Here is a 12,789-nt window from a genome sequence, read left to right as displayed (position 1 = left end):
TTGTCTGTGTGACAAGGAAGAGGAATTCTCAGTCCTGGGCTCTTAACGAGAAGAGATAATTACAATGAGGCTACCAAAGACCACTTTGGTGGTCTTTCAAGTTTTGGTGCTTTCAAGTTTGCAAGGAGTGCATTTAAGAGCCAATAAATTCATCCACCATTCCAGATGATTAAAGGCCCACTGGTTATTCCACTTGCTGCTTTTTTTTGGATTCCTATGGATAAATGTTGATTGAAATTTGTTTTATTTCCCGAAAGTCTATAATTTATTAATTCTCTCGTAAAAAATCCACACAATGACTGCTGATAATGTCACTGCAGAATTGCTACTTCTTCTGTTTTTCACCCAGTCTCCACCTTGCCTATTGCCAGCACCATCATTGGCCTTTGCAGTCTTCGTGACTTTCTTTGTTCTGTTCTTACATTCCACTTGCTGTTTCCTTGAGGTCTTTTTCTTCTCACACGGACTGTGTCTTGCAAGTCTATGTTTGGGTTCATTTTTCTTTGCATAAACTGAAGATTTGTAAATCATGCCAAAACCAGTCGTCTTGCTACCACCAAAATGAGTTCTGAATGTGAATACAAAGAGGACATCCTGGCTGGGCACGGGGGCTCACTCCTGTAATCCCAGCACTTTGGGAGGTCGGGGTGGGTGAATCACTTGAGGCCAGGAGTTCGAGACCAGCCTGGCCAACATCATGAAACCTCGCCTCTACTAAAAATACAAAAATTAGCCAGATGTGGTGACACATGCCTGTGATCCCAGCTACTTGGGAGGCTGAGGCAGGAGAATTGTTTGAACCTGGGAGGTGGATGTTGTAGTGAGCAAAGATTGCGCCACTGCACTTCAGCCTGGGTGACAGAGCAAGACTCCATTTAAAACAAAAACAAAAACAGGACATCCTCTGTGTGGTCTTGTCCATTTTGGCTAGCTTTTCCTGAATTTCTGTCTTAGATACTGTTGCCTTCTTGGGGTGAAGGACATCGATGACCATTTGTTGCCTCTGAAGAAGTTGGTAGCTCATGACCTTCCTGTGTAGATAGTTACCGTGTCATTCATGTTGACAGCTGAGTGCACTGGTGCAATCATAGCTCACTGCAGCCTTGAACTCCTGGGCTCCACAGCAATCCTCCCAGTTCAGCCTCTGGAGTAGGTGGCACTGCAGACACATACCACCACACCCAGTTCTTTTTATTCTTTTGCAGAGAATGGATCTTGCTATGTTGCCCAGGCCAGTCTCAAACTTCTGTCCCCAAGTGATCCTCCTGCTTCAGCCTCCCAAAGTGCTGGAATTATAGGTATGAGCCACTGCACCAAGCCTCGTTTCCATTTTCTAAATGTGTCTTTCTGTGCCAGAAAACAGGCACCTACAGACACCTGTGCCATCTGCTCAGCTGCTTTGCTCTAAATATAAGGCCCTGTGTCAACAGGAGGCAACATACCAGGCATTTAAACAGTGCATTAAGAGAAACAATCTGAACACGGCCACCAACCAACCAAAAGGGTTTGTTTGTCAACAATACATAGAAACTGAATCAAGAGTGGTGCAATAATTCAGCAAAACACGTGTGAACCCAGAAAGTCTGAGACAGTTCTCAGTTAACTTAGAAAGTTTCTTTTGCCAAGGTCGAGGACGTGCCGGTGACACAGCCTCAGGAAGTCCTGACGACACGTGCCCAAGGTGGTCAAGGCACAGCTTGGTTTTATACATTTTAGGGAGACATGAGACATCAATCAACATATGTAAGAAGTACGTTGCTTTGCTTTGGAAAGGCGGGACCACTTGAAGCAAGGGCTGGAAGACTTGAAGTGGGAGGGGGCTTTCAGGTCACAGATGGTGAGACACAAAGGGTTGCATTCTTTTGAGTTTCTGATGAGTCTTTCCAAAAGAGGCAATCAGATGTACGTCTATCTCAGTGAGCAGAGGGGTGACTTTGAATAGAATGGGAGGCAGGTTTGCCCTGAGCAGTTTCCAGCTTGAGTTTTCCTGAGTCATTTTGGGGGCCAGGATATTTTCCTTTCACACATGCTAGCACTGAGTGACATAGCAATTGGTCTCCTGGCAGTCTGGAAATTTCAGCAACAGCTGATAAGCCATTGCCTCTCCTGAGCAGCCAAGTTCTAGAAAGCAAAGGGAAGTAGGTATTAGCAACCTGGGAGGAGCACTGCTTTGATTTCCCCAGAATGTGCCAGAGCGTTGATGAAGTCTCTTATTTCCTTCTTAATTCAGCCTCTTGATTTAGGTATAAACACTTGCGTGAGATTGCCCAGAACTGCCATAAAAATCACCATAAACTTGGTGGTTTAAGAAAACAGACATTCATTCTTCCACCACTCTGGAGGCTAGAAGTTCAGAAATCAAGGTGCTTCCTCGGAGGCCCTGGGTAGAATCTATCCTTGCCAATCCTTGACATTCCTTGGCTTGTGGACACATCACTTCAATGTCTGCCTTTGTCATGACATGAAAGTCTATGCCCTGGGTCTTTAAATCTTTCTCTCCTTATATAGAGAGATTATAGTCATACAGAATTCAGAACGCACCTTCATCTAGTATGACCTTGTTTTCTCTTGATGGCATCTTTAAAGACCCTATTTCCAAATAAAGTCTCATGCACAGGTACCAAGGTTTAGGACTTTAATGTAACCTTTGAGGAGGTCATAATTTAATCTGTTGCATCCCTATATACCAAGAAGAGTACCTGGGACTTGGAAATGCTCTGTCACTTGCTCAGGAGAACACAGCTTAGGTGTTACTGGGCTGAGACTGGGACCCTAGCCATGCCAACCCCAAATTTCCATGTACATCAACCCTATGATGTTGAAGTAGGAGGCAGGACTTGACTCCAGAGGTGGGGGTTGGACACCAGACCAGATTGAGGGCTAGCTAAAACAGGGCAGACTGAAGCAGCTTTCAGTCAAACACGCCCACCAGTGTGTCATGTCAATTTACCATTGCCATGGCAACACCTGGGAGTTACCACCCCTTTCCATGGCAATGACGCAATAACTCAATGATTACTACCCTTTCCCTAGAAATTTCTGCATAATCCACCCCTTAATCTGCATGCAATTAAAAATGGGTATATATTTTGGGAGGCTGAGGTGGGCAGATCATTTGAGGTCAGGAGTTTGAGACCAGCCTGACCAACATGGTGAAACCTTGTCTCTACTAAAATTACAAAAAAATTAGCTGGGTGTGGTGGAGCATGCTTGTAGTCTCAGCCACTCAGGAGGCTGAGGCAGGAGAATGGCTTGAACCCGGGAGGCAGAGGTTGCAGTGAGCCAAGATTGTGCCACTATGCTCCAGCCTGGGTGACAGAGTGAGGCACGGTCTCCAACAAGGAAAAAAATAAAAATAAAAATAAATGGGTATAAAAATATGACTTCAAAACTGCCCTGAGCTGCTACTCTCTGCCTGCAGGGTAGCCCTGTTCTGCAGGAGCAGTCACGGAGCTGTAACACTGTCACTTCCATAAAGCAGTTTTCTTCTACCTCTGGTTTGCCCCTGAATTCTTTCCTGAGCTAAGCCAAGAACCTTTGTGGGCTATTTTGAAAATACCTTAACCTTAACCATTTTGAGACTCACCTGTCCTCCAGGAGTGTCTCTCAAAGATGCGACCCCAGGAGTAACATAATCATGTGTGTTCGTCAATTTGCAATTGCAAAAATGTGGAACCAGCCCAAATGCCCATCAATCAACAAGTGGATAAAGAAACCATATGTACAAATAAATACTAATTGTCCATGAAAAGAAATGAATTAATGGCATTCGCAGCAACCTGGATGGGTTTGGAGACTAAGTGAAGTCACTCAGGAACGGAAAACCAAACATCGTATGTTCTCACTCATAAGTGGGAGCCAAGTTATGAGGATGCAAAAGCCTAAGAATGACACAATGGACTCTGGGGACTCTGGCGGAAAGGCTGAGAAGGGGGTGACGGATAAAAGACTACAAATTGAGTGCAGTGTATACTGCTCAGTGATGGGTGCACCAAAATCTCACAAATCACGACTGAAGAACTTACTCATGTAACCAAACACCACCTGTTCCCCCAAAACCTATGGAAATAAAAAAAATTAGAAAATTATGTGTGTTTGTCTTATTTTAATGGACCTATGCTGTTGCCTTGTCTTTACTAAGGAGTAATATGAATGTGTCAAGTGAAAGACAAATAACTGTCTTAATATTAACTATTAAACAAGGATATCTTTTTCCTAAGTGATTTGGGGCAACCGTATTAGATCTTATTTGTCCACAAAAGAATTCCTTACAAAGGCTGAGCAATTTCTCTGCCACTCTTTGTTATAAGATCTCTAAAACATCCTCATTTTCTCATCACTGTTAGGAGGAGGTTCATCTTGAATTTAGAATACCCTAGAACAGAATCTTAGGATTTTAGCCTGAGAAATAACTTCTGAAATCTTCTTCTCAAATGCTCTTCATTTTGCAGATGAAGAACACAGAGTGTGGAGACATGAAGAGGCTTTGGTGAGTCTACACTTTAAAGGGAGCAGGACCATGAGGTCTGGACCCAAGGTTGTCAACCCCACATGAAAGGTCCTTCTCCCTCCCTGGCCCCTGTCCTTCCATTTTCTTTAACCACATGCCAAGGAGAAGGTAGTAGATAAAAGCAAGCTATGTACAACCAAGGGAACACGTTCTTTTCCACACAGTGGTGTTTAGAGGTGGAAAGAATGTTCTCTAGAGTTTGACACAATGGGGTGAATGGGAATTGTTCTTGCCAGCTAAATATCTTTGGACATATTCCCTAACCTATGTATACTTCAATTGTTCCATCTGTGAAATGCAACTAAAAAGTTTATTACGGGACTTACAAAGATTAATGGAGATAATATCTCTAAAAGACTTTGCACACAGCCCATAGGCCCATAGGTAGCTCTTAATAAGTACTATATTTCCTTTTTCAGTGGTTATTTTGAAAATACCTTAAGATTAAAATTGAAAGAACGTCATCTATCAAAATGATACAAACCTTTGCCATTGGTCTAAACACTCCAAACTCAATGCTTAATTAACCAATCATGACCCATTGCATCAAGAAAATTACCTTCACCTGCCTTGTCTATCTGAGGTGGTCAATATTTTCCATATGCCCCTTAAGCCCTTAATTAACCTTTTTCCCTAAATAGAAAGATAAATTATACAATTCAGTTTACAAATATCGTTACTTAAGGAATGTCTATTATTTCCTCATTCTGAATTATCCTTTAAATAATTTATATTCTTTCCTTCACATGGAGGAACACAAGCCTGATTGAGCAGTGCGTGTTTTTAACCATCAGATGAATGTAAACACTAGGTGGCATGCTAATACAGCTGCCTGCACAGCTTGCTCGCGATTCCTAATACGATAAATGTGTACATTGATTTCATTTTTGTAAAGATAGCGTACATTTTAACTTTATTCTTGGAAGAGGAATTTGCAAAGGAAAGACACCTTTTTCAACCCATGCTGTTTGATTGCATCCAGAAATTCACCTCCACCTACTTTATCCATCTGAGATGGTCAGTATTTTACATAAGCTCCTCAAACCCTTAATAGCTTCGAAGGAATGGAATGCATTGCCTACAGTTTCAGACGGGAATAACAGAAAGCAAAAATTAGAGAAAGACAGACAGAAGGGTAGCGGTGGAGAGAGAGAGACGGAAGTATCGAAGTGCATCATTTATCATCTGGATTTTTCTAAGCACATACATTTTAATTACAACTAGTATGTGTGATCCGTGCTACTCGTTCACCCCTCAGAGGGTGAACATAAATGAAGAACCTAGAATAATCCAGGCACTGGTCTAAATTTGGAGAAAAGATACATGGTTTCTTCTGTCTCAAGGCCGCGTTCGGAGGATGAGTAAAGCAACGTGAATTAGAGTTGAGATGGGCCAACAATAAATAATCTCAAAAGGCTTGGCTGAAAGCAGCACCCGCACCTCAGATCTTGGCTATAATTTAGCTAAGGAAGCAGTGTATTTAGGAGCCTACTTGCAATGATTTTTTCCAATCCAAATCTTTTATGAAATTTGACTTGGGTGGTACAGGGATTCAAGAGCAAATCCCAAATCGGATGGACCCACAAATGGTAAAGACTCCTAGAGTTAGGGTTATAGGGTTTTCCTTACTCAGACCTGCAAATGGCCTCAGAAGCCCTGCTTCTGGCTGGAGCGGGTTTCCTTAGCACTGTTGTAAAAAACAGCTGGGGATACAGGAAGTACACATTGCATGGAAGCACAGCTTGTATGGGTGGATACCTTGGGGTGATTTACGGAGTGATGGTTAGTTGCCCGGCCACCTCGTGGTGATGGTAATTGAGCAATGGACATTTTCCAGCTGCAGATGGCAGGATGGCAGTCAGATTCCACAGAATAGAAAGCTTGGATTCTGATTTAGAAAAATCCTGCCTCTTCAAGTGTGTCTTATTTGATTTTCCATTGCATTTAGATGACATGCAAGTGAAACACCCACTTGGAAAACGCCAAATATCCACCCACATCTCCAGCCTGTATTCATTCTTTCAACAGTAAAGACTTCCTTCCTTCCTTCCTTCCGTTTTTTCTGAGACAGGGTCTTGCTCTGTCACCTGGGCTGCAGTGTAGTGCTGCAGTCATGATTCACTGAAGCCTCGACCTCTCAGGCTCAAGTGTCCTCCTGCATCAGCTTCCCAGGTAGTTGGGACCACAGGTACGAGCCACCACTCCCGCCTAATTTTTGTATACTTCATAGAGATAGAGTCTCACTGTGTTGCCCAGGCTGGTCTCAAATTCCTGGGCTCAAGCCATTCGCCCACCTTGGCCTCCCAAAGTGCTGGAATTACAGGCGTGAGCTACCATGCCCAGCCTAGTTTTGTTTCTTCTAAGTAGAATTTTGATCAGCAATCCAGATTCCCTAACTTTAACCCCAAGAGCCAAATTTAGGTCCTTGCCAGAGAAATGCTATCGATGGTATAGACTTAGGAAATATGCACATTTAAGAGCAAACTTTTGCAGAAACCCACTCTTGCTATCAATATGAGTAATAATGACTTATGCAACCTCAGTTTTGGCATCTTTCCTTTGTGGATAGAACCAGGTATATAGTTTGCAAGGCTGAGTGCAAAATGAAAATGCTCAGTTCTTGGGGAAACAGGTAAAAGTAAAAATAAAACGCTTACGTCTGTTAAAGCAAACTAAATATGGCCCGAGAAGGACTCCGTACTTCTATATTTGAGTCCTTGTAGATGAAGGGTACCCTAGCTTAATAGGCAAACACAATTGAAAACCTAACTTAATAGTATGCATCTGTAACAATAGCTGAGTGTTGGCCAATCCCAGTGGCCATACTTCAACCACTCATAGACTGCTGAGTGTTCAAACTGCGTTCAAATCAGGCAAACGCCAAGCTGTAATCCATTTCACTGTTTCTGTACCGCACTTCGGATTCCTGTACCTCACTTTAGTGTTTTGTTTTTTTTTTTTTTTTTTTTTTTTGAGACAGAATCTCGCTCTGTCGCCCAGGCTGGAGTGCAGTGGCGCGATCTCGGCTCACCGCAAGCTCCGCCTTCCGGGTTCCCGCCATTCCCCTGTCTCGGCCTCCCGAGTAGCTGGGACCACGGGCACCCGTCACCATGTCTGGCTAATTTTTTATTTTTATTTTTTAGTAGAAACGGGTTTCACTGTGTTCACCAGGATGGTCTCGATCTCCCGACCTCGTGATCCGCCCGCCTCGGCCTCCCAAAGTGCTGGGATTACAGGCGTGAGCCACCGCGCCCGGCCAACTTCACTTTTTTTTGTCTATAAATGTGTTCTGACTACGAGGCACCCCTGCAGTCTGTCTGAATCTGATGTGCTTCTGGAGGCTGCCTGATTCAATCCAATCTTTTCTTTGCTCAGTTAAACTCCATCAAATTTCACTTGTCTGAAGTTTTCTTTTAACAGCTCCCTGTTCCAAAATGTTTAAGAATTTCGACAGGGTGCCAGCAGAGCACAAGGAAAAACAACAACAGTAACAACTTTTGCCTCTGTCCTCTTCAGTTCTCCAGCTACCGCCCTGGAAATTAAACTGTCAAAAGAACAAAAGAAAAGCAGAATTTATTAAGACATGCAGTGCACATCCACATGGGGTGAAACTCAGTGATGAGTAACTCAAAAACATGGTTAGAACTTGGGGCGCATAGAAGAAATCAGCCAAGAACAATATATTTGTCAAGAAGGAAAAACGCAAAGGAAAAAGGCCTTTTAAGCTCCTAGGAGCTGCGGAGTTTGGGAAGAGAAATACAGGAGGGAAATGGAAGATAAAGGCGAATTGAGTAAAGGTTTGTTATGTAGATTCCTCTAGGCCTGTGTCTCTGATAATTAACACTCTTAGCCTACGTTCAGGCAAATAGGAAAGTGCAGAGAGGTTTTTTTTTTCCCCCGGTCCCTTAGCTGACTTGCTTTTATTGTTTGAGTAAAAAAAGAACGAGATCATGTCCTTTGCGGGAACGCAGATGGAGCTGGAGGCCATTTTCCTTAGCAGACTAGCCCAGGAACAGAAAACCAAATACCGCATGTTCTCACTTATCAGTGGGAGCTGAATGATGAGAACACATGGACACAAAGAGGGGAACACCACACACTGGGGCCTTTCGGAAGGTGGAGCATGGGAGGAGGGAGAGGATCAGGAAAAATAACGAATGGGTATGTGAACCCAGCAAGTCTGAGACTGGTCACAGTTAACTTAGAAAGTTTCTTTTGCCAAGATTGAGAACGTGCCCCTGTGACACAGCCTCAGCAAGTCCTGACGACATGTGCCCAAGGTGCTCGGGGCACAGCTTCGTTTTATACATTCAGGGAGACATGAGACATCAATCAGTATATGTAAGAAGCACATTGGTTCGGTCTAGAAAGGCGGGACAGCTTGAAGCAAAGGCAGGAAGACTGGAAGCCGGGAGGGAGTTTCCAGATCACGGATAGGTGAGACACAAACAGTTGCATTGATCTGAGTTTCTGATGAGCCTTTCCAAAGGAGGCGATCAGATACTCCACTCTCAGGGAGCAGGAGCGGGGACTTTGACTCGAATGGGAGTCAGAGACCCTAAGCAGTTCCTAGCTTGACTTTTCCCTTTAGCTTAGTGACTTGGGGGCCCCAAGATATTTTATCCTTTCACAGGTTCTAAGCTTAATGCCTGGGTGATGAACTAATTGTCTTCATTTAATTTAATGTAACTTAATTTAGGAGAGCTAAGTAATTAAACATGAGGCCAAAGTACATAAGAAAGCGGCAGCCCTTTATTGCAAATATGCACACACTCTCCGGCGAAGTTCTCTGGTCCTCAGGTGTAGGGGTCCAGGGAAGTCGCGCCGGCGCTCTAGGGTGATGTTCCTCGGTCCACGAATGCGGGGGCCGAAGAAGTCACGCCAGCTCCTGCCGGCAGCGGACTTTTATGCATTGGTACTGGAAGGGAGAGGGCAGTGGGCGGGATAAGGGCGTGATAGGGGCGTCTCCATAGGCGTGGCCGGGTAAGTTTCGATCCCTTCAGATTGACATCACCTGGCGCATGCTCGGTTGATCTGCATCGTCTCGGGGGCGGGCTGCATTTTCCCGTGCGCGGGTAAGTTGGTGATGAAGAACCCGGAAACAACAGGTACTGCTCCATCTTGTTCACCTTCCTCCATTTTGTCCCTTCTCCCTCACCCAAACACTAATCTGTGTAACAAACCCCCATGAGAGTTTTATTCTGTTTTCTTTTAGCAGCTCTTGCTTCTCATTTGTCTTCAGCTCAAAATAAGCCTTATGCCAAAGTGATATCTTCTGGGGTGACCTAGCCTGCTCTCCTACAGGAACCTTAAGCAAAGTTTAGAGCTGTCGTGCAAAAGACCACCAGGGTGGCCAAATAGTGTAATAGAAAGGAGAGTTTTATTGGTGATGTCAGTTTGCAAACTGGGGAGTGAGTGTCCCTGGCGTAAACAGAAGGGGCTCTCTCTCTGAAGAAGGAAAAGAGAGATTGGGTCTCATGCCTCGTAGGGATCATATTACACAATAGAGTCATGCATATTCAGCAGGCTTGGGGGAGAAGCTATGCATATTTATGAGGGGAGCTGAGTGCATGCCCAATGGGTAAACATATACGTAATATATGTCCCATGTTCATTTAGGGGCTATGTTTTAGCCTTAAAATGAGGTGGGACATGGTGGCTTACGCCTGTAATCCTAGCACTTTGGGAGGCCAAGGCGGGTGGATCACTTGAGCTCAGAAGTTCGAGACCAGCCTGGGCAACAGGGTGAAACATCGTCTCTACAAAAAATAAAAATAAAAGAATTAGCCGGGCATGGTGACACACACCTGTGGTCCCAACTATTTGGGAGGCTGAGGTGGGAGAATTGGTTGAGCCCAGGAGATTGAGACTGCAGTAAGCCATGACTGCACTACTGCACTCCAGCCTGGGTGACAAAGTGGGACTGTGTATCCAAAAAGAAAAAAAAAAAAAAAGGTGGGATTTGGCTCTTCATATGAAGAGGTGAACTACAGGACACAAAGACAGTTTGTGTGAAGCCTCTATGAGCTGGTGAAATGAGTAAAGTCCGCAATTGCTTATCAGAAAAGAATGTGTGTAAAGCTGCTCCTCTGTCTGAATAGTAGTCTGGGTTGTCAAGAGTTAGAAGGGGCTGGGCATAGTGGATCATGCCTGTAATCCCAGCACTTTGGGAAGCTGGTGCAGGCAAATTGCTTGAACTCAGGAGTTTGAGAACAGCCTGGGCAACATGGTGAAACTCCATCTCTACAAAAAACACACACAAATTAGCTGATGAAACTCCATCTCTACAAAACACACACACACACACACACACACACACACACACAAATTAGCTGAGCATGGTGGCATGAACCTGTGGACCCAGCTACTTAGGAGGCTGAAGTGGGAGGAGCGCTTGAGCCCAGGAGGTCGAGCCTGCAGTGAGCCATAATCAAACCACCGCACTCCAGCTTGGGCTATAGAGTGAGACCTTGTTTTTAAAAAAGGGTTAGAAGGTCTGATAATTTGCCTGGTAGCTCCTCTTCTTAGGGAGTTTAGCAAGAGTGTGGTTTTTCTTACAACCTTAGGAATTTAGGAAGTTGCCATGCTAGCCTCTCTGTGAACTCAGCCTGTAGCTAACTTTTCTTTCCTTAACCTTAGGGTCTGTTTTAGTTGCTAAAGGGGCATTTATTCTGGTCTCTCTGATGACAGGGCCTTGTGCAACAGTGGAGGTCCTTCATCATGAAGTTCACCCTGAACATGGTTAATATCACCCAGACCACGCCTGGAGCCTTCGCGGTAACTTAGGGCAAGTGTCACTGGTTTTCCAAAACCCCGCTGAAATTTCAGGTCTGACTAGACAGGCGCAGCCCTCTTAGACTGTTCATGTTTAAGGCAAGAGCTCTATTTAAGCTGAGCGCAAAGGATGTGCTGAATGAAGGTTAGCCTAAAGCTGCCCCCTGACATGTTTTAAGGTTTGCCTAAAGGTTTCTCTGTACGCAGTGCACTGAAATCTAACTGGATGTGTAAACAGACTGGAACCTGGCACTTTTGTGCCAATCACAAAGTTTTGTCCGAAGGAAGTCAACTGTCCAAACCATGCCCAAATAAGGCCAATGGTGAGCTGTAACGAATTTGGCTGTTTCTGTACCTCACTTCTGTTTTCTGCATATCACTTTCCTTTTTCTGTCCATAAATCCTCTCTTACCATGAGACAGTGCCGGGGTCTCTCTGAACCTACTCTGGTTCAGTGGGCTATCCAATTTGTGAATCATTCTTTGCTCAATTAAACTCTGTTAAATTTATTTTACTTATATATTGTTATGATTATTTTTATTTTTTAGAGACAGGTTCTCACTTTGTCACCCAAACTGGAGTGCAGTGGCACCATCATAGCTCATTGCAGCCTTAACCTCCTGGGCTCAAGCAGTCCTCCCACTTCAGCCTCCCAAATAGCTAAGACTACAGGTGCCCCCCACCTGCCTCAGTCACCCGAGTAGCTGGGACCATAGGTATAAATCAATTTGTTTTTTTTTTTGGCTTTAGTTGCTAGAGGAATCCTGGTGCCAGTGGCAGGTCTGATGGAAGAACCTATGCATTGCAAACCCTGAGTTGGAGATGTCACTGAGATACCTCAGGGGAAATGCCGAGGAAGGAGTGGAAGGCTGGATGACAGGAGACTGTTGGTCTGCAGGTGAGACAGAAGCACTAGGGGATCCTGGCTTCAGCCACACTGGGAGGTTTTCTTTAACATGTAAATTTATGTCTCATGCTAGTTCAGGTCATATCTGGCCTTCTGGGAACACAGTCCCAATATGTTTCTTTTGTTGTTGTTGTTTTTGTTTACTCCTCTGATGCTACAAAAGCTCCAATACATACTTCTTTTAAGGTGCCCTGGCTCATGCCTGTGGGCCCAGATACTCGGGAGGCTGAGGCAGGAAAATGGCTTGAGCCCGGGAGTTCGAGGCTGCAGTGAGCTAAGAATGCACCACTGTACTCCAGCCTGGGCGACAGAGTGAGACCCTATCTCAAAAGAAAAGAAAAAATTAAACAAGATAGTGCATTTCAATGAAAGAACACTTTCAATGGATGGGCACGGTGGCTCACGCCTGTAATCCTAGCACTTTGGGAGGCCACAGTGGGAGGATCGCTTGAGCCCAAGAGTTGGAGACCAGCCTGGGCATCATGGCAAAATCCTGTCTCTAACTCCTGGCCTCAAGTGCTCTGCCCGCCTCGGCCTCCCAAAGTGTTGGGATTACCTGTGTGAGGTACTGCGCCCGTCCGGAAACCTTGTCTCTACA

The 12,789-nt window shown here is 44.7% G+C and overlaps 1 protein-coding gene across 1 annotated transcript; it reads right to left on the bottom strand.

The window, feature by feature from the left end:
• Window positions 1–258: 258 nt before the first annotated feature.
• Window positions 259–1,059, bottom strand: LOC111531369 (40S ribosomal protein S24). The gene is given in 3 exon segments (XM_023198617.1): window positions 259–598; window positions 900–1,038; window positions 1,041–1,059. Coding segments are annotated over 3 exon segments (498 nt in total).
• Window positions 1,060–12,789: the final 11,730 nt, after the last annotated feature.

This window comes from Piliocolobus tephrosceles, unplaced genomic scaffold (genome assembly GCF_002776525.5).
Source record: "Piliocolobus tephrosceles isolate RC106 unplaced genomic scaffold, ASM277652v3 unscaffolded_22855, whole genome shotgun sequence".
NCBI classification, from domain to species: domain Eukaryota; kingdom Metazoa; phylum Chordata; class Mammalia; order Primates; family Cercopithecidae; genus Piliocolobus; species Piliocolobus tephrosceles.
This window is presented reverse-complemented; position numbering and strand designations above follow the sequence as displayed.